Source organism: Hypomesus nipponensis, chromosome 6 (genome assembly GCF_054491055.1).
Source record: "Hypomesus nipponensis isolate SF chromosome 6, ASM5449105v1, whole genome shotgun sequence".
NCBI classification, from domain to species: Eukaryota; Metazoa; Chordata; class Actinopteri; order Osmeriformes; family Osmeridae; genus Hypomesus; species Hypomesus nipponensis.
The window spans coordinates 15,049,009-15,075,210 of record NC_140366.1 but is presented as its reverse complement, the minus strand read 5'-3'; the positions used below and the strand labels follow the sequence as shown (position 1 = coordinate 15,075,210).

The window sequence follows — 26,202 nt, the reverse complement described above, 5'->3', positions numbered from 1 at the left end:
GTGCTGCTGCTTTCATTGAAGAAGAACTGAGGAGGTATCAACCACGCGCAGAGCCTTTGCAGCAAACCAGTCCTACTGAACGGGGGTGATAACGGTTAGTTGTTGAAATACGACATTTCCTCTCGGTTACTGACTGCGAGCCACCGACAACGGGCACAGGTAGGAGAAACATCTTTCTTCACATGTTATCACTATCCAGACTAAATTGTATGTGTTGTGTTCTTACACCAAGCTTTACTAAACAAACCGGAGATTGTTAAGAGCATCGAAGTATGGGCTTTTATTCCAATGACAAAAAATACGACAATTTATGTCATTATTAGCTAATATAAAGGATTATGGCAGTTATTTAATTGTATTATCTCCATATTGGATATGTGTAGTGTTCGTAGTCTAGGCTGTAAGAAGGAAAACTGGAACGTCTTTGGAACGCATGACCCCTTCGCGTAATAAATCTACCCGCCTTCGATTGTTGAAAATGTAGGGTGCAGTGGTCTAATGCGTAAGGTGTGGGCGTTTTCTGCGTTTCAGCACCTTGGACAACGACATCGCTCAACTGCATTATTGTTAATAGGAAGATAACACATGTGGACGCTTAGAAAATGCTTCCGAAATGGATGTTTCTGCTTCGATTTTAGTCTAATCTGCATTAGAGGCTATAGGAATGTTGGGATTTTTGCGCAGGGCTGTATATTTCTCCTGAGGGTGTGCTGGCTGGTTTAGGAGGGCTGGTCTTCAAATAACCGCTCGGCTGATATCTGCAAAATTCTCCCCATCTTGCAGCAAATTCTAAATTGTATTCTAACTTTAATGTAAACCATTTAAAGGCTACAGTTTATAATACACTGCGCCATAGTACGTAGTTGGTGAAACGGTGGAGGGAAAGTGTGGTAAACAAGCGGAGGGATGACCGTACTGTCCAACTTCATAAATGTGGCACTGTTGTGCACGTCCGCGCTTGCAGCCAGTTTGTTGCGTCAAAAAGGATGCATTCCTACCACATTTACGTGACGAGGCATCGGTAATTACTGTCTGTGTCGCCCCGCTTGTAGACGATGGGCGGGGGCAGGAGGCGAACGAGCGGGGGTGTAGGTTGGTGAAACCCGCACTATGACACCTCCAACATCCCATCCATCACAACGTTAAACGGTTATGTGTTCAGCGTCTGTCCGTTTTTCTTGATACAAAACCGTGTCAATCCCAGTAATTACTTTTACGCAGTGAAGTAGACAATGCTACACAACTCCAACGTTGATATTCCCAGGCCTTTGTTCGTTATTGATCACGCTTCCACAAATGGATCGTTGCCTGCTTGATTGTTGACCAGAGGAGGATGCGGCAGCTATTTAGGTCACGTGCGTTTGTAGTGATCACTGTGGCGCAGGAAAATAAATATATATTACGAATTTGTCGTCTATTGATGATAAGCCCTCGATGATGATCATTTAAACAATTAGCCTACGTATAACTCTCCAGTCCAGGTGCTATAAGATTGTCACATCTTTCCTCAGCTCAAGCTGTGCAAATGTGCACGTTTTCACTCCCTCTCTGCGTATCGGAGACGGAGATGAAGATGCAGAGATAGTGAGCGGGAGAAGTAGGTGAGAAAGATAAATTACGTAAAAAACATAAATTACAAGATCAGCCTATACAAACCAGTATGGCAGAACTTTGGAATCCAGCGTTCAGATATTATTTAAGGCCTTGCCCTCGCGATCAAATGAGAAGAGCGTGTGTTCTAGCAGCCTATACTAGCCACTAGCCACTAGCTAGGTCTAGCCATACCGTTCTGCCGTCATCGGTCGGTCAAATTGCGGAGCCGAGATACACAATGTGATTGTTCCGCGGGGAAGCGGTGACTAATGATAGCCTCCTATCATCAGCCTATGATTGTTTTTTTTTGTCACTGGCTTGTCTCGTTCGTGTCCGACAGGAAGCTACAGTGTACTTCATCGTGTTCTGCCATTCTGAAAATCAATTAAAAAATGTTTGTGTCATAGCCAAGTTTACCGTTTTGTTGCATGCAATTATTATTCCTCTCATTAAAGTACCCTGAGGATGTTGTTGTCCTTAGATAGACTATCAATTATGTTCCATGAGACAACGGATCAAGTAGTCTCTTGAGAATTCTAAAACAAGTCTTATAGAGACTGAAATCCATCTCTTGGTTTGAGAAATTTTGAAAGTATTACAAATAGCCTATTCACCACAAAATGAAATACAGTTTTATGTTATTGCTCACTAGGCCTACTTCTTTTTTTTTAACCAATAGCTACCCACATTGTCTATTAATAAGACATGATATTCATCTCTGAGACAGAGATCTGCCATAAATTCATTTTGCCTATAAAAACGAATTGGTCTTGTTCCAGACTGCTGAGGTGTTTTCATCTGTGTGTGCTGTATTTGCTGGATGAAGGGCCTCTCTTAGAGAATATCCTATAATGAGAAACGTGATGTTGATATCAGAGAAAATTGTTCTTTGTTGTGGCCTCAGGAAAGCACTGTAAATTGGTTTATGCTGAGTATGTAAAGATGGGGAGGAATGTATGTGAAGTTTGTAGTCTCAGAGGAATCTGAGAATGTGTTGTTGTGGGATTGGTTTAGACCCCACTGAAGGTATTTAGTTTTGGTTCCCTCAAACAGCTTTAAAATACGTTTGAGTGGTGCCCTTGTGGCTCACTGGGTAGCATACTTTTTGATCTAAAGCCTTAAAGCAGGGGCTGAGATTTGATACTGGCTCAATCCATTTCCTTGATGTCCTCTCTCTGTCTCGGATGCCCAACAATATCTAATCTATAATTTTGAAAACATTTAAAAGTGATTTGATTTTTGTTTTACAGTTACACATTTTTTTGGGGAGCTGTCAGTGGAAGGGGTGTTGGAAAGTGAATGTTGTTGGTGCAGGAGGGTAAGAATACGGGGGAGGGAGGAAGAGTGTTTTGTGCCCAGTCAGCACCACAGGGCAGGTATCACTTTCTCAAAGATACTCTGCATGTAAACAAAAACACAGTGAACTAAAATGGCTGCCACTATGGGCTGTGTCTGCGGCTGAGCCGGACTCTGAACGCCACTGCTCAGCCCTCTCAGCGCTCAGCCGCTAAACTTCTGAGGGAATCTTTGATTCGATTTTACTCTTCAAAATGTAATACCCCATAACTCAAATTAATTTGGATCTCAAATTTGATTAGGATTATTTTGCATTTATTTGTATCATGTCGCTATGAGGTTACTATAGTTCCAGGCTAGACGATGCTCTGTAGTGAGTTAACTACTGCATACTAAGTATTTATCATATTTATACTTTAATAGCTGATAGGGAATTTTGGGTACACTGGCAGAGGAGAAGTCCTTCATCTCTGACTCCTACACTGTTCCCTTTTTCAAGATTACTGTTTGTTGAAGGCTTTAGAGCGACAAACGCACTGCAATGACGAAGCAGAAAGAATGTTCTCTTCTGCAGTGACACGGTAATGGGTGAAGGCTGGGCCAATAAATCAAAACCCTGAACTTTCCAGCCCAATAGCCTCAATTGGTTGAGTGTTGGACCGGCACCAAAACTGCAGGAATCCTCTGGAAATTATGGGGAAGAAAAGCCCTTTGGTTCTTCCCCAGTGCAGAGTTGGCTGATCGTATCCCCGGTTGGACAGTAGCGGTTGCAGGCTGTTATGAATCCCATCCTGCGGACGTGTGCGGCCCCTGTAGTAACAATACTAAGACTTTATTTAAATATCACATTTCATACAAGAATTGCAGCTCATGGTGCTTTACATACAATCAATAAAAACAATGATGCAAGTGATAAAAGTAATTTAAAAAAAGTAGTAACACCCTTGTGTGACGCAGAATGCTACAGCACGATGGTGAAAGTCTGACACCCCACAGTTGAATCATTTTCCCTTTGGGTGTACACCCTGGAGGGATTCTACGATGCTGAACGACAAGTCGCACCAGTTGTAGTTGGCCGTCCGGAGGCACAAACCTCCAATCCTCTTCTTAAATGAGGCATACAATCAGCTGTTATACTGCTCTAGTCAACCTGAATGCGTCTGCAAGTCATGGTGAGCTTTATTCACAATAGCCTGGTCACATTTCAGACCTCTCTTTACACTGGGTCACATTTGATACAATGTGGTTCCGTTCAGAAGCCAGTGGACTGTTGAGGGCTGTTGTGAGGTGTTGTGTTGCTCTGCTCTGGTCGGTCAAACGCGGGGTGTGGAAGATCATTTATGATGCTGCAGTGCAGTCAGGAAGGATCCTCGCATCAGGGTACCCCTGCAGAATGTTATTGTGCGACGTATATCACTGACTGATCGCAGCACAGACACACATGCGCACACACAAGTATACACGTACATGCACATGCACATACACACACGAGCACATACTCACATTCTTATTCACCCATACGCACACACAAGCACACAAAGTGCATGTGCATTCACGGGTAGATAACGTCTGGACCTATTTGAGAGGTTTGTTTTGATCTAATATGTGTGTGTGGTCATGCTATGCCCCACTGTAATGTGGTAATGACATTCAGCCAACACTGCATCGGAGTGGAGGAGACATTAGAGCCAATTGTCGGTAACAGGCTTCAATTACTTCACTGATCATCAAGACACATTTACCTTGACTGGGTCATCACACATCAGAGTCGTCTCCAGCCCATTTTACTCACAAAGTATCCTTTTCAGGTTATAGATTAGACTTTCTATTTTACCTTCAAACTAGAGATTATTTTGCAGCTGTACTACATTAAAATGTTGTATATTACATGTTTAGTTATTGCTAGGAATGCTTATACTAAACGTGTGTTTAATATGGGTGGAAGGGGGGGGAGAAGGATTAGCTTTTAGAATTTGTGATGACTGAGCGTATATTTCTTGACTCGAGGGCTCAGTAATTGCTTTTTAATGCCTCTGTCTTTCTCAGTTCTCAAATATTTAACAGGCTCCAATGTTGTCAGTTAAGAGCCACACAGACCATGACCCAGGGAGGCTACATAGAACTGGACCTTTTTACCTCCATTCTGGAATGGAACACATTCTATTCTAACCAGGAATCAACCCTGTCCAGTTCTACATGACCTCACAGGAAGAAACTAAACAGATCTACTTTATCGTGCGCAGAGATATGGTGCAAAAACAATGAGGACTAATTGGAAAATGAAAGGTGTCAGGATTGATTGGAACTTAACGGTTTAATAGCCAATTACCACACAACGGGAAAGTGTCTGTGATGTACCTGTGTGTTGTTAGGCCTTCAGATTGCTGCTGACTGAATTCCATCAAACCTACAGGTGTGAAAAATAGACGTCTGCTACTGGATCCCTGAGTTCCTAGGCGTTGTGATGCATGGTTTTTATGATGTGGGCCTCGTATAAACAGGAAGGTCACGTATTCAATTCAGTCAACCATCATATTAGGAACATGAACCGGCTGACCTAACCCCCATCCTCCTCTCCTCCTTCCCTCCTTCCTCTCGCCTCTCCCCCCCTTCATCTTCCAGCTCTTTCCTATCTCTCCCCCCTCTTTTCTCCCTTCCTCTCTATCCCCATCTCTCCCCCCACCTCATCCTACATCAGTCCCTCTCTTCAACAGGCTCCCCCCCACCCCCAGTGCACCCCTCCCTGTCGTGTTGGGCTTGTCATATCTGCAGGGCCTCGAGGCTCTGGATGTCTGCTTTAATAGCCCTCCCCCCCCCCGCCCCCCGGTTCATAAATCAGCCTGAGGGGGTGGGGGTGGGGGTGCTGCCCTGACACAAGGAGACCACAGAGGTGGAGCGGTTAGTGTTCCTACTGGAGGTTTACAGGCCTGTATGCAAAGGCTTGACTGGGCCCTGGGGTGGATTCCTGGGCTGATGACTCTCACTGCTCTCTGTGCAGAGGAAGAGAGAGAGGTGAAACCTTTCAGTCAGGAGTGTGCTCACATGGGACATGGTGATAAGCTGCAATGCAAGCAGTGAACTGTGTGCATGTGTGCATGTGTGTGTGGGGGGGGGTGTCTGTTTGTGTGTGTGCGTGTGTGTCCAGGTTGATGGGTGTTGTCCCAACCTAAATCGCCAGTCAGAGAGGTCGTCCCTAAGCAACGCTGAGCTACCACTGCAGTGATAACACACTCATTAGACCAGAGAGTAGCTGTTACAACATGATTACATTGCATGTCCTAATTTCAGTTTGAGGACCGTTGAGGACGACGAACGTGCATGATGCACATAGTCCCGCTGAGTCCCTAATGAGGAGTCTGGGGTTGGGAGGAGGGAGAGACTGGGTAAGGAGAACAAGGAGGACACAGCTGTTTGTCACCTTCATGGGTGAGTGAGGGTGAAGGAAAGAGGACAGGAAATGTGCTTGAGAAGGTCGTTCAGACAAAGAGAAGGATGGCCCTTTCGCCCACGGTCACGTAACATCTTTTTAGGGAACTGGAGCTGAATCCTACTGTCTGCTGATGCCTGTGACCATGTATTTCTAGACCTTTATAAAGAGTGGGTGTGCCGACAAGGTTGATACATTGGCTATACAATCTCATTTCTGCTTTCCATAATGCAGGGTGGTCTTTATAGAGAGGACTGGAGGACGGAATATCCAGCTCTGAGACAGACACAACATACACTGTTAGAATGACACCTTTTGTTTATGTTGAATCACAATTCTTACAGTCCAACAGTTCTTAGAAAAGGTCATGATAACCAGACTTTTAATGTACGTTTTTTGAAAGATTGTCACAGTTTAAAAACAGAGATTGTCACGATTCATAAAAATACCCTCCTTGGTTTGATGTCAGATAACACTAATGTGTAAAGATTTGAGAGAGAAATTCTTCTAACTGATACACTTCAAATCTTTAATCTCCATCAAATTATATTCTCGAGTCTGAAGTTTACCACATGGGCTGAAAGCACAAAATGAAATATTCAACAGCCAGCATATTCACCAAGGAGTTTAAAAAATAAATAAAAGACGAGAGCAGGAACAGTTAGCAGGCATGTACTGAAAGCTGCAGTGACTGAGCTGGTCAACAAAATGGCAGCCAACACGACGAGCCACTAAAGCCTCGGTTACGCACGGCAACCACACAAAGAGCCATTCTCCATCCAGCATATCCAGCACAACAATGCTCTATTCTCACTGCTAACATTGTGCTGGTGAGTCCGTGCGACAAAACGCCAGTCTAAGTAAATACCACAAGTCTCCCATCAGTGCTTTTGCCAACCACAAGACTGATTGGTGCAGAATGAATGACTGGAGCTGGAGAACCACGGTCATGCAGTCAGCGTGGAACACGATCGCACATGGGTAACGTGACAAATGGAAAGCGTCTCCGTGAAATCGCGCTGGTTTCAGCCAGCAGGGTAACGTGTTTGCTGCGACGCCGGCGGCCTTGTTGCTTGATGAAAACAGGTATGGTCGGTTTGGGGCTTCCAGGCTTTGAGATTTGCGACGCACCAGGGAGGGAGGACATGGGCACAGGGAGGGAGGGAGGGAGGGAGGGAGGGAGGGAGGGAGGGAGGGAGGGAGGGAGGGAGGGAGGGAGGGAGGGAGGGAGGGAGGGAGGGAGGGAGGGAGGGAGGGAGGGAGGGAGGGAGGGAGGGAGGGAGGGAGGGAGGGAGGGAGGGAGGGAGGGAGGGAGGGAGGGAAAAGCCGTTTGCCAGTGGGGGTGGGTAGAGCTCTGGTTGGTTGATTGTGATTGGACAAGGCATGAAAGATGGGGGGTCTTCATTTGCAGTGGATAAGGGAATGAGAACACATTCACCACAGCTTCCACCGGGGGACTGAAGATGGGGCTGACCTGATCTGAAGGAGGGAGGAGAAAAGAACAGGATAGAATAGAACAGGATAGGATAGAATAGAATGGAATGGAATGAAAAAGAATGACCAACCCAAAGTTTAGTGTCCACTCAAGTTGAAACGTTCCCTTTTCCAGTCATAGCATGTTACAAACAGATATACACTTTACTGTACATATTCACTGGACAAGTAACACCAATGAATGTCTGTTGGTGAATCTTGAGTTTATGATTTAAGTTGCATTCATTAAAGGTTAACGTAGGCATAAACTGCCATGTATTATCTAATCAGTTCATATAAATTCCCCTTGTAAGCTGCGAGTGTGGGGTTTTACACAGAATTGCTCCTTCAAAAAATATAGAGGCAGGCTGCATATAAAACACACAATATAACCAGGAGCCTTCAATTAAAACATGGTGCTGAGTCAGCAAAGCCAGCTAACAAGCACATTCCTTACTGCAGTAAAAGGGTCTGTGGAGTGTGTGTCTGTGTATGTTTGTGTGTGTGTGTGTGTGTGTGTGTGTGTTCTCCATGGAGATCACGCTGGTTTCCCATCAGTGTGAGGTCAATATGAGAGAGCCTTGCCTCATCTCCATCGACAAAGCCGTCGACACCACTGAGTGACTCGTGTGTGTGTGTGTGTGTGCTTGTGTGTGCTGAACTGAATTAAAGATATTTTATTGAACAGTGGATTGGTGGGGTTGGGAGAATGTGGGGGGGGGGGGGGTGCAGAGATGTATTCTGAGGCAGCTGTCTGGCAGATGTCACAGGATCAGAGGAGTTAATCACTGTAAATTAGCTGAACGAGTCAGTCAGTGTATCTGACCTGCTTAACACCAACACAGCACGCAGCAGCTCTTTACAGAAGATGGAGATTAAAGATATGACCATGTTCACAATCGTCTGGTATCTATCATCTGACATGCTGAAGCGATACTGTTGATCGCTTTGGATAAAGGTGCCTGCTAAATGAAGACGGTAGAACCTTGATTTCATGAAACCTTCATTAGAAACAAACACGTCATTATAACCTCTGCTCATGAACGTCTTCTAGAAAGCTATCTTTAACACAAAGTCAGTTTTGTTTTCTGACATGCTGTTGTTATATGTTTCACAATGTTCTCTTCTGCACATGTGCATAGTGTGGATAATGCAGAGGTTTGGCCAGGGGGCGTTGTGTGCAGCATCCAGTTGGTGTTCTGTGTTCATGTAAACCACATACGATGTCAAGCTGACTGACATGACCGCCTTTGCAAAGTAGAGTTAGATGAGGTCCGAACTCATCTTTAAAATGCCAGTTAAGTAACCTCCGATTGTAAGGTACATCCTATTACATTTTAATCTGTTGATTAATGACTCAATCAAACGCAATCTTATTAATTCCAATTTAATCTAAAGTGTGACCCTTCTGTCGTGACGTTAAGGACCCTATGATGTACCTTTTTAACACAGTAACGGCTATTTTAGAACAGGCTGTCTTCAGGGCTCCTACGATGCTCCCCCTGCAGAGATGACTGTCTGGGTTTGGAGTATAAAATAAAAGGTCAGGATGGCACGTTAAAACTAATTGGCTGAATCTGGTTACGTAACAAAATGTCTTCCTTTATGTGATAACACATTCTGAAGCCTGTTTGGGCATCTGATTTGATTTCAGCGTTGAAAGCCGCTGCACTGCGGTCTCCACCCTGGAAGAGATTTATATAAGCCAACATGGCGGAACACTTGTGATTAACCAGGCGAGAGGGGAAGGGAGGTCTGGAGATGGGCTGAGGCCGGGTTAGGAGGCTGAGGCTGGGTCTGGAGGCCGTGGCTGGGTCTGGAGGCTGAGGCTGGGTCTGGAGGCTGAGGCTGGGTCTGGAGGCTGAGGCTGGGTCTGGAGGCCGTGGACAGAAGCTGAAGCCGGGAACAGAACGAAGGAGAGCATTAGCTAGCTGAGCCAACATCAGGCCACTGTGAAACAAGGGGCTTCCAGCAGGAGTCATGGAGTTGTTTTGGATAAGTAAATGATCCCATTGTCAGGTTTTTGTGGCACCCATGGAATTGTGTTGAATAACAAGTGCGCATTAAAGGGAAAGTTCACGCCAAATATATACTAACTAACAAACCTTTAAGTGTAGGACAAGAGTGTTCTTTCCCCTAATGGACTGATGTAAATGTGAGGAAACGTGCTTGGTGTGCGACGTGCTTGAGGGTGAGCTGTCCCTCTGGAGGTGGATGTGTGTCATGTGGAGAGGGCAGGGAGATGTTTGCCTCTGCTCAGCGTGCCGGCCAGCTGGGCCGAGCAGCTGAAGCTCCCAGGATACGCTCCGGAGGAGCTGTGTACAGTAGGACCTCCAGGGCAGAATATCAACGACATGATCTCCTCACACACATATACACACATACACACACACACTTGTCGCATTATTTTGCCTTTTAACAGTGGCTCACAGTATATGGGAGTTCTACATCTCCACTCCATGCCCTGCACACCAAGCATTTACATTTAGTCATTTAGCAGACGCTCTTATCCACAGCGAATTACAGTACGTACAGGGACATTCTCCCCAAGGCAAGTAGGGTGAAGTGCCTTTCCCAGGGACACAACGTCATTTGGCACGGCAGGAAATCAAACTGGCGACCTTCTGATTACGGGCCCGATTCCCTAACCGTCATCTGACCCTCACCAAGAAACTGAAACACGGAACCGTATTTTAGATATGGGTTCTGTTTGTATATTTTACAAGACCAAGATGACTTTGAATCTTTGAATGTTGGATGGAGGAAAGATAACTGCCTCAGGGACTAACTGGCTGACCATGTCAATCTATGGTGCAGACTTAAAGGCTGTTTATGTCTGTCCGTGTTAATCCATCAAATCCTCTCAGCTCTCCCTGTCCAAAACTGGCATCCCTTGCTAACATCAATTGGATTGCCTGCTTTCCCCTCTTTCAGTCGAAACAAACACCCCTAATCCCCCATTCTCCTGGTCCTCTGAGAACAGGAACGGGGGAGAGAGAGACTCACCCCTGAGACTCAGTCACTGCAAAGGACACACAAACACCCTCCCTCCCCCCTCTTCCTCCTACAGGACCAACATGGCTTCTGGAAACACACACACACACACCCCACACACAGGACCAACATGGTTATTGTTCATCTACAAATAAAGGAACTTCCTCTGTGGCTTGTGTCAATGTTAGACCTACTGCATTGCACCAGCATGTATGCAGTTTGGGCAGTATTTGGGAGGTGTCATTAGATTGAATCTAGACCTCAAGGCTTCATTTTCTTCACATTTGATTTAACCTTTGTTCCAGTATCAGGCACGCAACCAACCTGTGTTAAACACCAACTTCATGGTGTTTTTCTTTATTTTGAGTTCATCCTAAGGGTTGTTTGTTTTCTCTTCCGGCGTCGCCCAGTCTTCCCCAGATTCCCACTAGGATCTTCTCTTCCCTGTTGGAGAACAGCTCCACCTCACACGCAGCCATGGCAGAAGAGTCGGACATGCGTAATGAGCTGTCGGACATGCAGCAGCAGGCCGATCAGATGGCTGACGAGGTAAGACAGTGTCCACACACACACACACACACTCACACACCATGCATGCACACTCACACATTCACACACACCCATACACACACGTGCATGCACACACACACACGCACCTAGTGCAGGTCTCGTTCTGTTAGGTCTCCTCCACACCTTCAGCTCATACCAGAGCTCCCTGTCCTGACTACCCCCTCTCAGATCATGTGATCGTAGATTAGACAGTAACACTGACCATTTCTCAGTCATCCTAGCAGGCTGGCTCAGGAGGAGTGGGTCCTGCTGTTGGCTCTGGCCGGAGGCAAGCTGTGGTGGCTCTGTGTGTGTGTGTATGTGTGAGGGTGCGCGGAATGTGTGTACAATTGTGTGTGTGTGTGTGTCAGGTGGAGGGGTAGTCCTCCTGCTTATGTAACGCTACAGCATTTAGTGTGTATGTGGGGCTGTGAGTGTGTGTGTGTGTTCATGTTCCATACATGGGTACAGTGTGTACATGTGTGTGTGTGTGTGTGTGTTAGTGTTCACAGACATGAGTGAGTGCATGCACAGTAAATGTGTTTGTCCATTGTGTTTATGCAAGTGTGTGTGCATGCATGTAAGTGTATGCGTGTGTGTGTGTGTGTGTGTGTGCATGTCTGTGTGGATGCTTGTATGTGAGGGTGATTGTGTGTGTGTGTGTGTGTGCGTGCGTGACGGGCAGGCCTGCAGCAGCCCGGCCTGTCTCCCTGCTGCTCTCATGACTCATTCTCACAGCTGAGCAGAATATTAAACACACATGCAAACGCTCGACACAAAATGGCAGCTACCATCACAGACTCCCACAGCACTGGAACACACAGGCACAATTACATACAGTACATGTTATCTCAGACAGACCTCCTGAGGGTCGAGCGTTTGACAGTACTGTGAAGACAGCCTGTCCCAAGACACCATCAAGGAAAGGAATGATGGTCGGGTAGCCTGATGGGGGAGGAGAGGATGGAGGAGCAGAGGAAAGGGGGAGGATGAAAGGAGGATGGATGAGAGGAGGATGGATGAGAGGAGGACGGATGAGAGGAGGATGGATGAGAGCAGGACGGATGAGAGGAGGATGGATGAGAGCAGGACGGATGAGAGGAGGATGGATGAGAGCAGGACGGATGAGAGGCCACAGCTACAGCAGAGTCACTGTGGCTTGGGATGCTCAGGCCGAGGCTATGTGGCATTTTGCCCTCCCCCTACTCCCCCTCCCCCTTCCTCCCCCCATCCATTCCTCCCACTCTTCCTCCCATACCTCCCTCTCCCCATCCCTTCCTCCTCTCTTCCTCTCCCCTCCCCCTGCCCCTCTCCAGGGGCAGGGCTCTGCGTCCATGCGTGAGGGATGAGACACTCTCTCATCCCTCCCTCCTCTCTGCCAGGGCTGTGCTCTACATCTCCCCCACAGCCCCTGCCGTAGCCACACGCTAACACAGGCTATTTACGGAGGAAACAGGAACATGCAGCCACATCGCCACAGTGGTCATGAATAGAACCAGCCGCTTCAAGCGACTCAACGGGATGGAAATCGATGGAAGACCATCATATAACCCTGAAAATAGATGCATTTGTTTTACAAGTTACATCTTTGAATTTGAATATTAAAATACAGTACATACTGTCATTTTTTTCATCTCTTGTTTCTTTTAACTGGCAAGCTAGTACCGTGATTCAAAGCTTACATAACAGTGATACAGTATATCTCACCGCCATTACAGACACCCAAGCTGAACAACCCAAGTGGAGTCATGTTTAGAAAAGACAAGAGCAGTTGGTTAACGATCTCACTGTGTCACTCACCCAATCAAACAAAACACAACACACAACAAGCTCTACACACTTTCACCTTCATTCATCTCTGATAGTCTGATGCCCTGGTGATGATTCCCAACGCTAACCTCTGCCCTCCTCTTTGTCCACAGTCACTGGAGAGCACTCGTCGTATGCTACAGCTGGTCGAAGAGGTGAGAGAAAGACTTCCTGTGTTCACACTTCCTGTTCTGCATGTGTGTGTCCGAGCCGAGGTCATGTGGAAGGCGGTCCCAGTCGGGGGCTGAGAACAGATGATGACATGAGTGGAACACAAGGTTTTTGTTCTGACGTACCAGAGCGCACGCTGACACCCGCTTGGCCATACCAGCTCATCCAGTTCTATTCAATTCACTTTATTAAACCCGAAAGAAATTCAAGTAAACAGGAATAGGAGATCAGCTAAGGCGTGACTCAGCCAACTTGGGCCGAGTGTCCTGACAAAGCTGTTGATGACAGAGTGAGAGGAGGGGAGGGAGGGAGGGAGGGAGGGAGGGAGGGAGGGAGGGAGGGAGGGAGGGAGGGAGGGAGGGAGGGAGGGAGGGAGGGAGGGAGGGAGGGAGGGAGGGAGGGAGGGAGGGAGGGAGGGAGGGAGGGAGGGAGGGAGGGAGATGGGAGGAGGTAGAAAAGAGAAGGAGAGGGTTGGAAAAAAGGATAAACAGACAAAGAAGATGGATAGGAGAGAGAAAGACAGGTGATGAACAGAAGGAAACTGTAAGAAAGAAGCAGAAGGCAGAGAGAAGTCTGGTGAGAAAGTGAAAGTGTGAAGACAGCTGGAGGGGGAGGGCCCGGTTGGGAGGACTTCAGCCGCCCGCTACACATCTCAAGGTCATATTGATCATCAGTCAACAGATCTCATCACACAGCTCCTTCCTGGAACCACCGCAGGGCGATAGGGAGGGGTGAAGAGGTGGCGAGAGGATGGGAAGGACAGTGACGCCTCCGACGTGAAAAACAGACAAAGGGGAGCGAGAGAGAAAGAGAGGGAAAGGAGGAGAGATAGAAAGAGAAAGGGTGGGAGTTGGGAGGAGAGGGAGAGACAAAGAGAGCAAGGAGAAAGAGAAAATCAGAGAGGGAGAGGAGTTTAGGAGAGAGAAGAGAGAAAGACAGACAGAGCGAAGAAGAAAGACAGACAGATATTAGTCAGACTAAGGTGTTCAGTCAGATGATTATGTATCGGAATTGTTCAGGGAGACTCATAGGAGGTTTACGGGGGGTGTTTAATATCATAACAGTGATCATTTTAACTAACACTAACCCTATCAATAAAGTATAGTACTCTATTCACAACACATTTTGGGAAAAAGGTTTATACAACCTGCATGCAAAATGGCAGAATGCAGCCGAAGCGAAGCAGGGCTGGCAGCACTGTAACGCTTCCAGGCTGGTTATGCTGAGGAAGGCGATACCCCCTGGGAAACATTGAGAGCTGCTTTGGGATTCCTCCTGGAAGAGGAGGCTCAATTACAACATAATTTATACACTGCGGCGCCTCCTTATTCCTCCCCTCACGCCCCCCCCCCCCCCCCCCGGACGTCGATGCACCCCTCCGTAGATCTGCTTTGGGGGCGATGTGTGTGTGTCTGTGAGCTGTGTCAGCCTGTGTGTGTGTATGTGTGTCTTGTTTATGTCATCTCCTCGCCAGGTGCCAAGTCTCTGCCATACGGAGCTGTATTTTTTATGCTTGCTCAAAAACAACGGCTCAGGATTTAAAGGGGGACTATGCCAAGATGAGCTCTCCCCATGGTCGATATCTGTACCAAAAGATCAATGAGTAATAAGTTCTACGTTGGCAATTTAAGGCAGACCCAGAGGTCTCCTGTGCTAGATCAATCTACTGTTGGTACGGAGGAATTGCAAAGTAGCCAAGTCCTTTTTTAGTCTTGCCTGGAACAATTATTTTAGAAGTGTAGGATTTAGATGAAAAATTTAGAAACTGAAGTTAATATTTTATACATTTAGATCTGATGTTTAATTTTAATGTAAACTATTAAATTCTAGTCGGCCTGTTTAATAAATCATCACTCGGGAAGTAATTTATTGTGTTTCACACCAGGAGTCTAATGGCTCTGACCTGTGACCCTCAATCAATACAAACTCACGTTTCACTGGGTGGAGGCCAGGTCATTTGCTCATTCATTATCCTCAACATGAAAAGGAGATTACAGCAGCAAAGTCAACCCCACAAAGATCATGCCACAGGATGTCAGATGGAACCAGCAGGGTTCACTTCCTGTTTACTCTATATCAAGCATTAAATGGTCTACCATTGGTTTTTCTGAGGGCAACATGTGACCTCACAAGCCTCAGGGAGAGAGTGGCTCTGAACCACCTCTGTTACACAATCAAATGACGCAAAACGTTATCTAAGCGTGACGAGTCTCCTGGTGCGGTTACTTTAACCAGCTAATATTACGTTTTCATCTTGTCCTCTAATCACTAAACTCGCGGCTTTTTTCTCTTCTCTGGACTCACCTTCCTTTCTTTCTTGTCCTCTGTTCCTCTTATCTTCCTTCCCTCCTTCCCTCTTTGCCTGGCTGTTCTGGGGGAGTAGAGTAAAGATGCTGGCATCAGGACTCTGGTCATGCTGGACGAGCAAGGAGGTAAGTCTGGGAATCTTCTAGAAGAGATACGGAGATGTACCTGATCCACACGCCACCTCTGGATATAAGTTTAGAAAGTGTAACTCTTAATGCATGCATTGCAAATACCTTTTCATGACAAATCATGAATTTGCTTACACTATGGTGATTTGACACTTGGCTGTGTTTATTTCCACGTTCTGATCAACGGCCCTATTAAAGTGAAAGATTGAAAAATGATCATGCTGTAAAAAACGGAACTTTTGCTTGTATAAAGATGCATTTTCACACTAATATTTCCCCCCCAAAAAATGCCAACTCAAATGATAGTTCCTCCTTTGTTACTATTTTAATTTCATTTGATTAAATCAGGACAAACATGAGGATGGTTATCTGATTTTATCTTTCTTTCAACTAACAACGATTTTAATCTTCTTCTTTCCTTTCGCTTATTTCTTTCCTGGGTTTGCTAACTTCTATCCTTGGTTTGCATACTTACTTTCCTTTGGTTCGCCAACACCTTTTTATTTTTAGTTCGCTGACAGCTTCATGTGCCAAAATACAAGAAAACCTTGAAACTATGAAGTGCAAATATCCCTCCTGGCTTCTGCAAGGTCATAGAAAGACACTGATGTAACCATCCTCAAAGTTTTAGACAAATGCATTTCTGTGACAAAATTCTCTCAATAATTCGCATCGACTTCATTGGATTGTCCCAAAGACAACAGGAATGATACAAAAATGACTTAAAGTCTGATCCTGGATCAGTTTGGGCTTGATCCCGTCTGTCTGACCACAGAAACTTGATATGCTTAACTCTATTCTAGGAAATCTGAGCAAGTCGTTGGCTCGTCGTTACTGAATATTCATAATATGTAAAGAGGATTGACGGATTGCCAGCATTTATGCAGAGTCACATAACTAGATTCTACATACGTTCTGGCTGTCTATTTACAGTTGGGACTCACAGTATGATTGTCCAGCGTAGACTGATCCGAGGTCAGCCTACAGGCCTCAGAAGGGGCTGACATGTCACCGATATGGAGGTGAACGCAGGTTCTGTCTCAGCGTTGCTAAACAGTGCAAACAAACGATCGATTTAGCTGGTAATGACAAAACTCACTCACTTTTCTATCTTGAACTCCCCATGAATGATTCTGATGTCGACACTAACTGAAGGCATTTTTGTACAATCCCTAGGTAATGTCACAGCGAATACCTGTACTGTATACATGCAGTTATACATGCATGTTCAATGCAGCACATAAGGAATGTACTGTATAGTCCATCTGATAAACAAACCCTTTATTTTACACTGTTATTAGTATAGCTAACATTCACAGCATACATTTACCTTAGAATACTTACATTTATGTGTGCAGAAATTGAATGTGATTTTCTTTTCCCCGGTTTATTTATCATTTATTAGTGTCAGTTGAAGAGATCGAGGAATACATATTTATCATGGCCCCGAGACCTTAGCCAACTTGAGCTCTCTGATTGGCTAGTAGCCCATGCCAATCACCCACCCAGGTGTGAGCACTCTGGCTGAGTTTATTAATGACATCCTCTCTATTTCTCTCTCTCTTTCTGAGCCTTCTCATCCCTCTGCGCCCTCATCCCACACAGGGATGATTCTGAGCCAGAGCTGCAGGTCGCATTAGTTATGAGCAGGCCCAAACGGAATACGCGGGCGCAGAATTCCGACGAAAACCTGCGGATTTTCAAGTAGAACGCATTGGTCTGAGGCAAAATGTAAATACACTTTTCAACTCATATTACGTCTCTATTATTAAAACGTTATCGACCCAAATTACAGCTAGCTGATCTTTATGAGGACGGATCAATACGTTTTTGCAAAGTCGGTCAACATTCAATTGACCATATTTGCCATCAAACTTTTGTGGAACATCTTCGGTCGCTCCGACATAAGAACAGGAACGCTAGCGGCTTTTTCAGTCTGAATAACCGCAGAAAATGTGAAAAAAATCTGCGTATTCCGTTTGGGCCTGGTTATGAGGAAAGCTGGGAGCCCGAGCAGTCTCCCTGCTCCGCTTATCTGCTGTCACGGTGATCTGAGCACTATCCAGGGATTGTACAAACTTGGAAGATGTCAGTGAGTTTAGTTCCTAACTGCCCCATGCCTGACCCAACACACACCACCTCCTCCCTCACCTTCACACACTCAGTCTGCTCGGGAATTCTCCCTGACTGAGTTAACTTCTACCACACACAAGGTTCCTCTCTCTCCACCCTCACCACACACACACACACACCCTGAAACGCCTTATAGTTAACTATATCAGTGGATTGGTTGCCCCCTGTCAACCACCATCCTATAGCATGCCCCTTCTCCTCCTCCTTCCTTCTCAGACACTAACAGGACCCACCCTCCACCTACGCCCCCCATATCCATGCCTCGATTCACGAGTCACATTGACCATCCGCTGCCTATCCTGTAGGTCTGGCCCTATCAGCTCCACGACAGAGTCACATGCCCGTGGTCAAACATTAGGACCTAATGTCTCTGTCTGGAGACCGATTTAGTTGAAATCACTTAAGGTGAAAGTTAGTGCTTGGTGTGAATAAAACCTGTAACCACTGGTAGGTTCACCCAGTAGAACATGCAGAGAACTCCTACCTTAAGGTGGCAACATAAGATTCCTTAGTTTCCTTGGACGCAATGCCCATGGTACATGGAACACCTTCAGACTGAAATAGTAAGATGGAACCTTTCAGGACAGAATAGCTCTGTCACACACGGCACAATACAAAAAAACACATCATCGTGTTATCTCAAATCAGTTTGGTATCTGTGATTGCCAACACAAGCATATTGAGAAATACATTGAGAATAAGTTCATCACAGTCAAATCAAATTCAAATTTATTTGTATAGCCCTTTTTACACGCAAGCATGTCACAGAGCATGTCACAGTCTCACATGAATCTAGCTCCTGTAGGATTCTCTGGCGTAAAGATCCAGGGTGCATTACTGTCCCAGTGTAGCAGAGCGATGCATGCACTCAATAGAAACTCATCTAAGTTCTCACACAGCTGCTGCAGCTCATGACTCATATTTCTGTCAAATAGTCAATAAAGTTCATTCCACTGCTGTCATCCCTTTGTCCTGACCAGAGCAACTCGATCGTGTTGAAGATGGCATGAACCATATCAACCAAGACATGAAGGAGGCCGAGAAAAATTTAAAAGATTTAGGGAAATGCTGTGGGCTTTTCATATGTCCGTGTAACAAGTAGGTACTGAACACGTGCCCAGAGACTCTTGCATATGTGGTGGCGTCCAGTTATCTTTCCTTTTTTTTAACTTATTTTTTCGTTTTCTTTTTTTAAATCTTTCGTCACAGTGAGTGTCTGAAGCTGTTGTCTTCTCTTCTTTGTCCTCTCTTTCCTCTCCTCCTCTATCTTTTTCTCCTCGTGCTTCGTTCTGTGGGGGATAAATAACTTGTGTTTAATCAGAGCAACTGGAGCGTATCGAGGAAGGAATGGACCAGATCAATAAGGACATGAAGGATGCAGAAAAGAATTTGAACGATCTAGGAAAATTCTGTGGTCTTTGCTCCTGTCCATGTAACAAGTAGGTGCTGCTTGCCTGCCTGCCTGCCTGCCAATCAAAAAAGAGGTAGAAGTGACATCATAGTGGCCAAGGGCCAATAGTCCGCTCTGCTCCAACTCTAGCAAGATTTAATCCGCCCCTTTAATCTTGACTTTTGACGACAACCCCATTAGTCCTGAAACATACTCTCACACCAACTCTCTCACACACTTTCTCACACACACACACTCTCACACACACACTCTCTATCTCTTACATGCGGCAACACACATATATGAAAATACACAAGAAAAAAAATACACACAAAAATTCACACTCAAAGCATCCGTATACAGACACATGCAAGGACACATTCTCATACACACACAAGACACACACATCATCTGTATATACATATATAAAGTTTATACACAAACTAATACACACAGGATCACTACAGCCTCAGGTCCCTGTAGGAGGGCATCCAGGCGTATCCCACAATCCTTAGCTTCATCCCAATACTGGAGAGCTTTACATGAGGCTCAATGTCACAATCATCTCTAAGTGACAGAATCCTGAATGATTCTAAGTTTAACATTGACAGTAACATACGAAAACATATGTTTTCAACTAATTCTTTTAAAACAAGCACAATCACATCTTCACACTGGTCACGCCTCTTCGACAACATATAAACAATGAAAACACTCTTCCGATCCACAAACCAAACTTTCCTGCACCATAACAGTACTTCATCACCAGGGAACTTAGCCATCCTCCTCGCAAAGCAGTCTATTCTAACCCACTTTGCCACACACACCCTCAATAAGCAAACCTCTCCAAGCACCACAAGAACTTCTCCATGCACCCTAACCACAGTAGTCCACACCCGTGGAGCGTTCCTCAGTAAGCTAGCTTCTCTAGACCAGGACTAACGAGCTGGACTGTTTGACACTTCTCCTCAAATGCATGATGCTGCCATGATACCACCATAACACTACCCATGGTCAAACTGGAACTCCCATGCGTACAGTAACAGTTATGTCTGCACTGCAGAATGTACAGTACTGTAGGGTAGCAGGCACATTAACTCTGCCCCCCTTTTTGCAACTCTGAACGCACCCCCATTAATTAACTCAGTAATGAATGCCACTGACTGGAATGACTTGAGAGCATGTTTATTGAATGCCATGCATGTTGATGCTGCCACTCATGCTGATAATGCAACACATGAAATTATGTTTGTAATATAATGATACAAGTGAATGATGAGCTCCTGTTATGTTTCACAAATATATCCCACGGTACATCCGAGCCAGGTTTAACACAAACACACAGCAGAAACCACTGACAGAATAATGAATCTAATATAAACAATGAAAAGAGAATCAAAAAGAAGCAAATAGATTTAAAAGTACACGTCAGTTTTGATATACAAATAGTTAAATAGGAAACAACTTCTGCAGTGCTAGTGCTCAGGTCACTTTTCTAACACCCCCTCCCCCACCCTCGACACACCTCAAGGAATCTACCAAGACCTGGATCATATAGATCAGATAGAGGTGTCATGACAACCTGTCACAAAGTTTACTAAAGACCAAATCTACAGACAGGACAATCTGAGCCTCCAGCTATGATGCCTGAAAGAGCAGATCTGCCCACACACCCTGGCTGCCCAGCCTCCCTCAGCCCTCTGGAGGCTGCCTGGCCTCTCCCCGCCCTCTGGAGGCTGCCTGGCCTCTCCCCGCCCTCTGGAGGCTGCCTGGCCTCTCCCCGCCCTCTGGAGGCTGCCTGGCCTCTCCCCGCCCTCTGGAGGCTGCCCAGCCTCCCTCAGCCCTCTGGAGGCTGCCTGGCCTCTCCCCGCCCTCTGGAGGCTGCCTGGCCTCTCCCCGCCCTCTGGAGGCTGCCTGGCCTCTCCCCGCCCTCTGGAGGCTGCCTGGCCTCTCCCCGCCCTCTGGAGGCTGCCCAGCCTCCCTCAGCCCTCTGGAGGCTGCCTGGCCTCTCCCCGCCCTCTGGAGGCTGCCTGGCCTCTCCCCGCCCTCTGGAGGCTGCCTGGCCTCTCCCCGCCCTCTGGAGGCTGCCTGGCCTCTCCCCGCCCTCTGGAGGCTGCCCAGCCTCCCTCAGCCCTCTGGAGGCTGCCTGGCCTCTCCCCGCCCTCTGGAGGCTGCCTGGCCTCTCCCCGCCCTCTGGAGGCTGCCTGGCCTCTCCCCGCCCTCTGGAGGCTGCCCAGCCTCCCTCAGCCCTCTGGAGGCTGCCTGGCCTCTCCCCGCCCTCTGGAGGCTGCCTGGCCTCCCTCAGCCTTCTGGAGGCTGCCTGGCCTCTCCCCGCCCTCTGGAGGCTGCCTGGCCTCTCTTCAGCCCTCTGGAGGCTGCCTGGCCTCTCCCCAGCCCTCTGGAGGCTGCCTGGCCTCCCTCAGCCTTCTGAAGGCTGCCTGGCCTCTCCCCAGCCCTCTGGAGGCTGCCTGGCCTCTCTTCAGCCCTCTGGAGGCTGGTGTGTGTGATCAACCACGGATCGACCCCACTCCCTGCAGGAGTCTAAGGAATGGAATAGGATGAGTTTCTAGCTTTTACAATCCCAACACACAGGGTCGGTGCTATTCTTAGGAATCAGATTACTGAAACATATAGGGAGGGAATCGAACTGATAAGATAATGGGTTGAGATGCCAAACCAAATCTAGAAGAAGTGGGAAAGGAGGGAGGGAGGGAGGGGGAGAGACTAGAGAGAGAGAAAAGGGGCTTGAAAGCATGAGAGGAGAGGAGTGTGTTTGCCAGGTTAGATGCTGTGTGTCACTGATGACAGAGAGCCAAGCGAAGCCTCAGTCCATGTCTATAAATAACCCAGGGTGGGGGAGGCTTCTGTCTGATGAAACAAAAAATATCGTCCCCAGACTACAAGGTTACCAAAATGCTTCCAAACGCTTTGGAGCAGAAATACCATATGATAAGAGGAGGGGGAGGAAGAAAGAAAAAATATTTAGAAATGTTTTAACTTGAGATCCATCCATTCTCCTTTTTCACCGTGGAGGGGAAGGGGGGTTCTGCTTCCAGTTCCCACCGCTATTGCGGACGTATATGTGATGCGTTTATTTTCCCAGTCAGTATTGTCAGGCATCCAGGCAGACACACGCACTTACCCCACGACTCTGGGCCAAATAAGATGCTGACTGTGAAAATGGATGATGCCACATTGTCAGGCGACAATTAAACTGGTTAGAACAGCCATAGTTCACCACCTCCCTCCCCACCCTTTTAGAACAGCCATAGTTCACCCCCTCCCTCCCCACCCTTTTAGAACAGCCATAGTTCACCCCCTCCCTCCCCACCCTTTTAGAACAGCCATAGTTCACCACCTCCCTCCCCACCCTTTTAGAACAGCCATAGTTCACCCCCCCCCCCCCATCATATGACCTGTCCCCCTACCTCAGCCTCACTACACCTGCCTTAATTCCAACTGACTCTCTTGTTCTCCAGCGTTTAAACTCTGACCTGATCGAGACATCTGACACTCCTAACAAAGTGCACGGTGCTCTGTGACTCCCTCCATTTTGGTTTTTTTCTTTTGCAGTTCTTCGCACTCGTCCCCAATGATGTGACAGTCCTGTTTCCCTGTGTTGTCTGTCTGCCAGAGCCTGTGTTACATGTTCTCTGTCACAGTCTCACTGGGGGGACACCGTCATAAGGGGGAGGGGGTGGTGTGGGGGGAAGAGGATGGAGGGGGGATGGAAGGGGGGAGGCACAACATGAGTCATCTCAAGTGTTGTATCCACAATTGCATGCGTGTCGGAGAATAGCTATTTCCATGCTGAGAAAGGTATGTGCCTCACAACACGAAGCCTGCCTGAGTAAAGCTATGTTATATTCCTAGGAGATATAACATGTGACAGACATGATGATATTAACAAGAGAATGAAACTGACCCCAGCCTGCTCTGCTTTGCTTGGTTAGTCTAGTCTTGACTGTTAATCATATTTCTATGTGCCAGATGCATGCTGCAGTAATACTGTCTAGATCGTAATAACGATTGATGTACGAATAACGAATGATGATGATGATGATTCCAGTTCCTAGTTGAGAACAGGAGGAACAGTCAGAGAGAAACTGACCCTCCTCCCTCCCCTCCCTCCCTCCCTCCCTCCCTCGCCGGTCCACCAGGATGAAGAGTGGGGGCAGTAAGGCCTGGGGGAACAACCAGGACGGCGTGGTGGCCAGCCAGCCCGCCCGTGTCGTCGACGAGCGCGAACAGATGGCCATCAGTGGAGGTTTCATCCGCAGGTGAGGGGCAGAGTGTGTGTGTTTGTGTGTGGGGCAATCGATGCCCAGGTGTGTGGCTTCAGGAGGTAAACAAGAGCTGCTTCGGGCCAGCGGCCAGACCAACGGGGCTAGGTCCACTGAGAGAGACATCAAAGGAGGAATATGGATGATGTCCAGTGGAGATGAAGAGAGGCGCACCCTCGGGACCTATATTACCAAGTCAATGTGAAGTGTGTGTGTGTTTTCACATGAAAATGAAATGTGTGTTCATGTGAATGACTTATAGCTGTGTGTGTGTGTGTGCGCGCGCAGGGTAACAGACGATGCCAGGGAAAATGAGATGGATGAGAACCTGGAGCAGGTGGGCGGTATCATTGGCAATCTGCGCCACATGGCCCTGGATATGGGCAATGAGATTGACACCCAGAATCGCCAGATCGACAGGATCATGGATAAGGTACTGGGGGGACTTTGAATCGGAACCAGAAACAGAGTCAGAATGAATGAAATAGCATTATAATCAGAATCTGGAATCGGGATATCGGAATCTGTAATACAATCAGAATCAGATTAATCTGGTTCAAAACCTAGTATCAGTGATATATTCAACCAATACCAAAACCAGGACAAGAATCAAAAGTTACATTTTATCTGTCACTAGACTATCATCTTTTGTTATTGTTGTTTGGGTGTCAACGATTTTTGTCAACCGTTCACTCTCTGCTGTCCTCTCTCCAACCAGGCTGATTCCAACAAGACCAGGATCGATGAAGCCAACCAGCGCGCCACAAAGATGCTGGGCAGTGGCTAAGCTCCTGTCTCCTACACGGCTACAGCTTGCTGCCCAGTCAGTCGACAGGCGCAAACATGCTTTTATCATCTGGTATTTATCTTCTAGGTTTGCACACATGCACATATCACCTCCTCCATTGTAAATGTTGTTCTGAGTGTCGTCCGTCTGCTTTTTCAATGATTGTCCTGGTAAGATTATTTCTTATACTCTGTATATCATTCTTTCCAAAGGTTGTATATAGTGCTGACTCGATGGTTATAGCTCACTTGTGAAGTTTTTATCTTTATCAATAAATATATATATCATATATAAAATATATATCATATATATATATAATAAAAGTACAATGCTGGATGATTAGTGTGATGGGAATGCTAAACAAGCTGTTTTTCCTTTTCAGTATTTCAGTATTGTCTTAGTAAAACTGTGTCATACCATTAGGCTAACTGTCATGATCCTTATTTTGATGTTGTCATGACGAATGAAGAAGAGGAATTAAAAGAACTAAAGATAAACAACTATGATGATATATTTCTCAAAAAGCACTTAACAATCACTGTCTTCAGTTCATTTTTCCTCACCGCAATCATAATGAGTTTCTGTTTAGACAACGTGCAACTTAACACTCCGTAGCTGTAATAGACATTGCATTCCAAGTGATGTGAATTGTGCGTTCTGCATGACAAATGGTAGATTTTAGAGTCTTATAAATAAATCCTGTCTGAAAAAATATATAAAAAAATATGTATCATGGCAGCAGCAAAATCGACAAAAAGCATGCTTAGTATTAGGACACAGTTGACCGTTCCATATTCCTGCAAGTTTGCAATAGAGCCACTATTTCTGTCTATCTATATTCACAAACTGTGACCATCGTTGTAAAATAATGCAAAAATGTTCTAAAAGCAAGGAGATTTAAATGAAAAACAAGGGCGTGGCTGTTTCGCAAAAAATGACCTGTTTTCTAAACGAATATGCAGTTCAGTAGAGATATTGAAGATGTGATGAGAGGTTGGGATTGGTTGTGTTGTAACATAGGATTTGGATGCTCTGAAAAAAATAAACGTTTGCAATGTAAAGCAAAAGACACATTTCTGAGAAACCTTACTTTTATAAGAAGACTGTATTCCTGTTAGTTTACTCTCCCCACATGTTGTTTATTATCGGTAAAATAATAATAATCATGATAATAATTATACTCTGAAACAAAAAATTACATTACAAAAGGTTTTTTGTTGCTTCTGTACTTTAGAGCTATGCACACCAAATCGCCGAAATGTTGAGTAGTTAGAATTGTAGGACTAAATACCTGAATGACACATAGGTTAAACTGTGAGATTGATGTCCTCAACGCATGTAATATTAAAACTCCCTCTGTATTCTGTCAGTTTGTGAAGTGGTGGACATTTTGTAGCTAGCTGAATTGATTAAAAGTAATAAAGCCTATAGTCCAGTGTCTGTGATTATTGCTCCTGTGTGTCACTGGGTGTGATGTCATTCAATCAGCAGATGATTCTAACAAAGTGACAACCAGGGGGGATTTGAACCTGCGATCTCTGGATCTGCAGTCAACCCTGGTGTGTGGAGGATCGTTGTGGCCACACTTGGATGCATCTTAGCATCTTAGCGAAAACAACAGCAAACTTGGACTTTGACATCATACTTTATTGAATCCAATGTGCTAGCACAGTATCACTAGTCAAGAGAACACAATAACTGAGATATCTGAGTTAGTTCCACACAGAAGCAGTATCAATGTGTTCATGCAGTTTAGGAAAGGGTGTGAGAATATTCTTCCCATTTCTAGCAGATCTGATCAAACTGATAGAATTGAAAGGAATGATCTGGTTTAGGCTTCAGCGGTGCTGCATTAATGTATT

The 26,202-nt window shown here is 46.0% G+C and overlaps 1 protein-coding gene across 1 annotated transcript; it reads left to right on the top strand.

Annotated features, from left to right (window-relative positions):
- Positions 1–8: 8 nt before the first annotated feature.
- Positions 9–25,763, top strand: snap25a (synaptosome associated protein 25a). Its single transcript, XM_084700523.1, has 8 exons — positions 9–159; positions 11,194–11,332; positions 13,255–13,296; positions 15,696–15,744; positions 19,202–19,319; positions 23,431–23,550; positions 23,842–23,986; positions 24,272–25,763. The coding sequence occupies exons 2-8, from the start codon at positions 11,261–11,263 to the stop codon at positions 24,338–24,340; spliced, it is 615 nt and encodes a 204-aa protein (XP_084556649.1). The 5' UTR covers positions 9–159; positions 11,194–11,260; the 3' UTR covers positions 24,341–25,763.
- Positions 25,764–26,202: the final 439 nt, after the last annotated feature.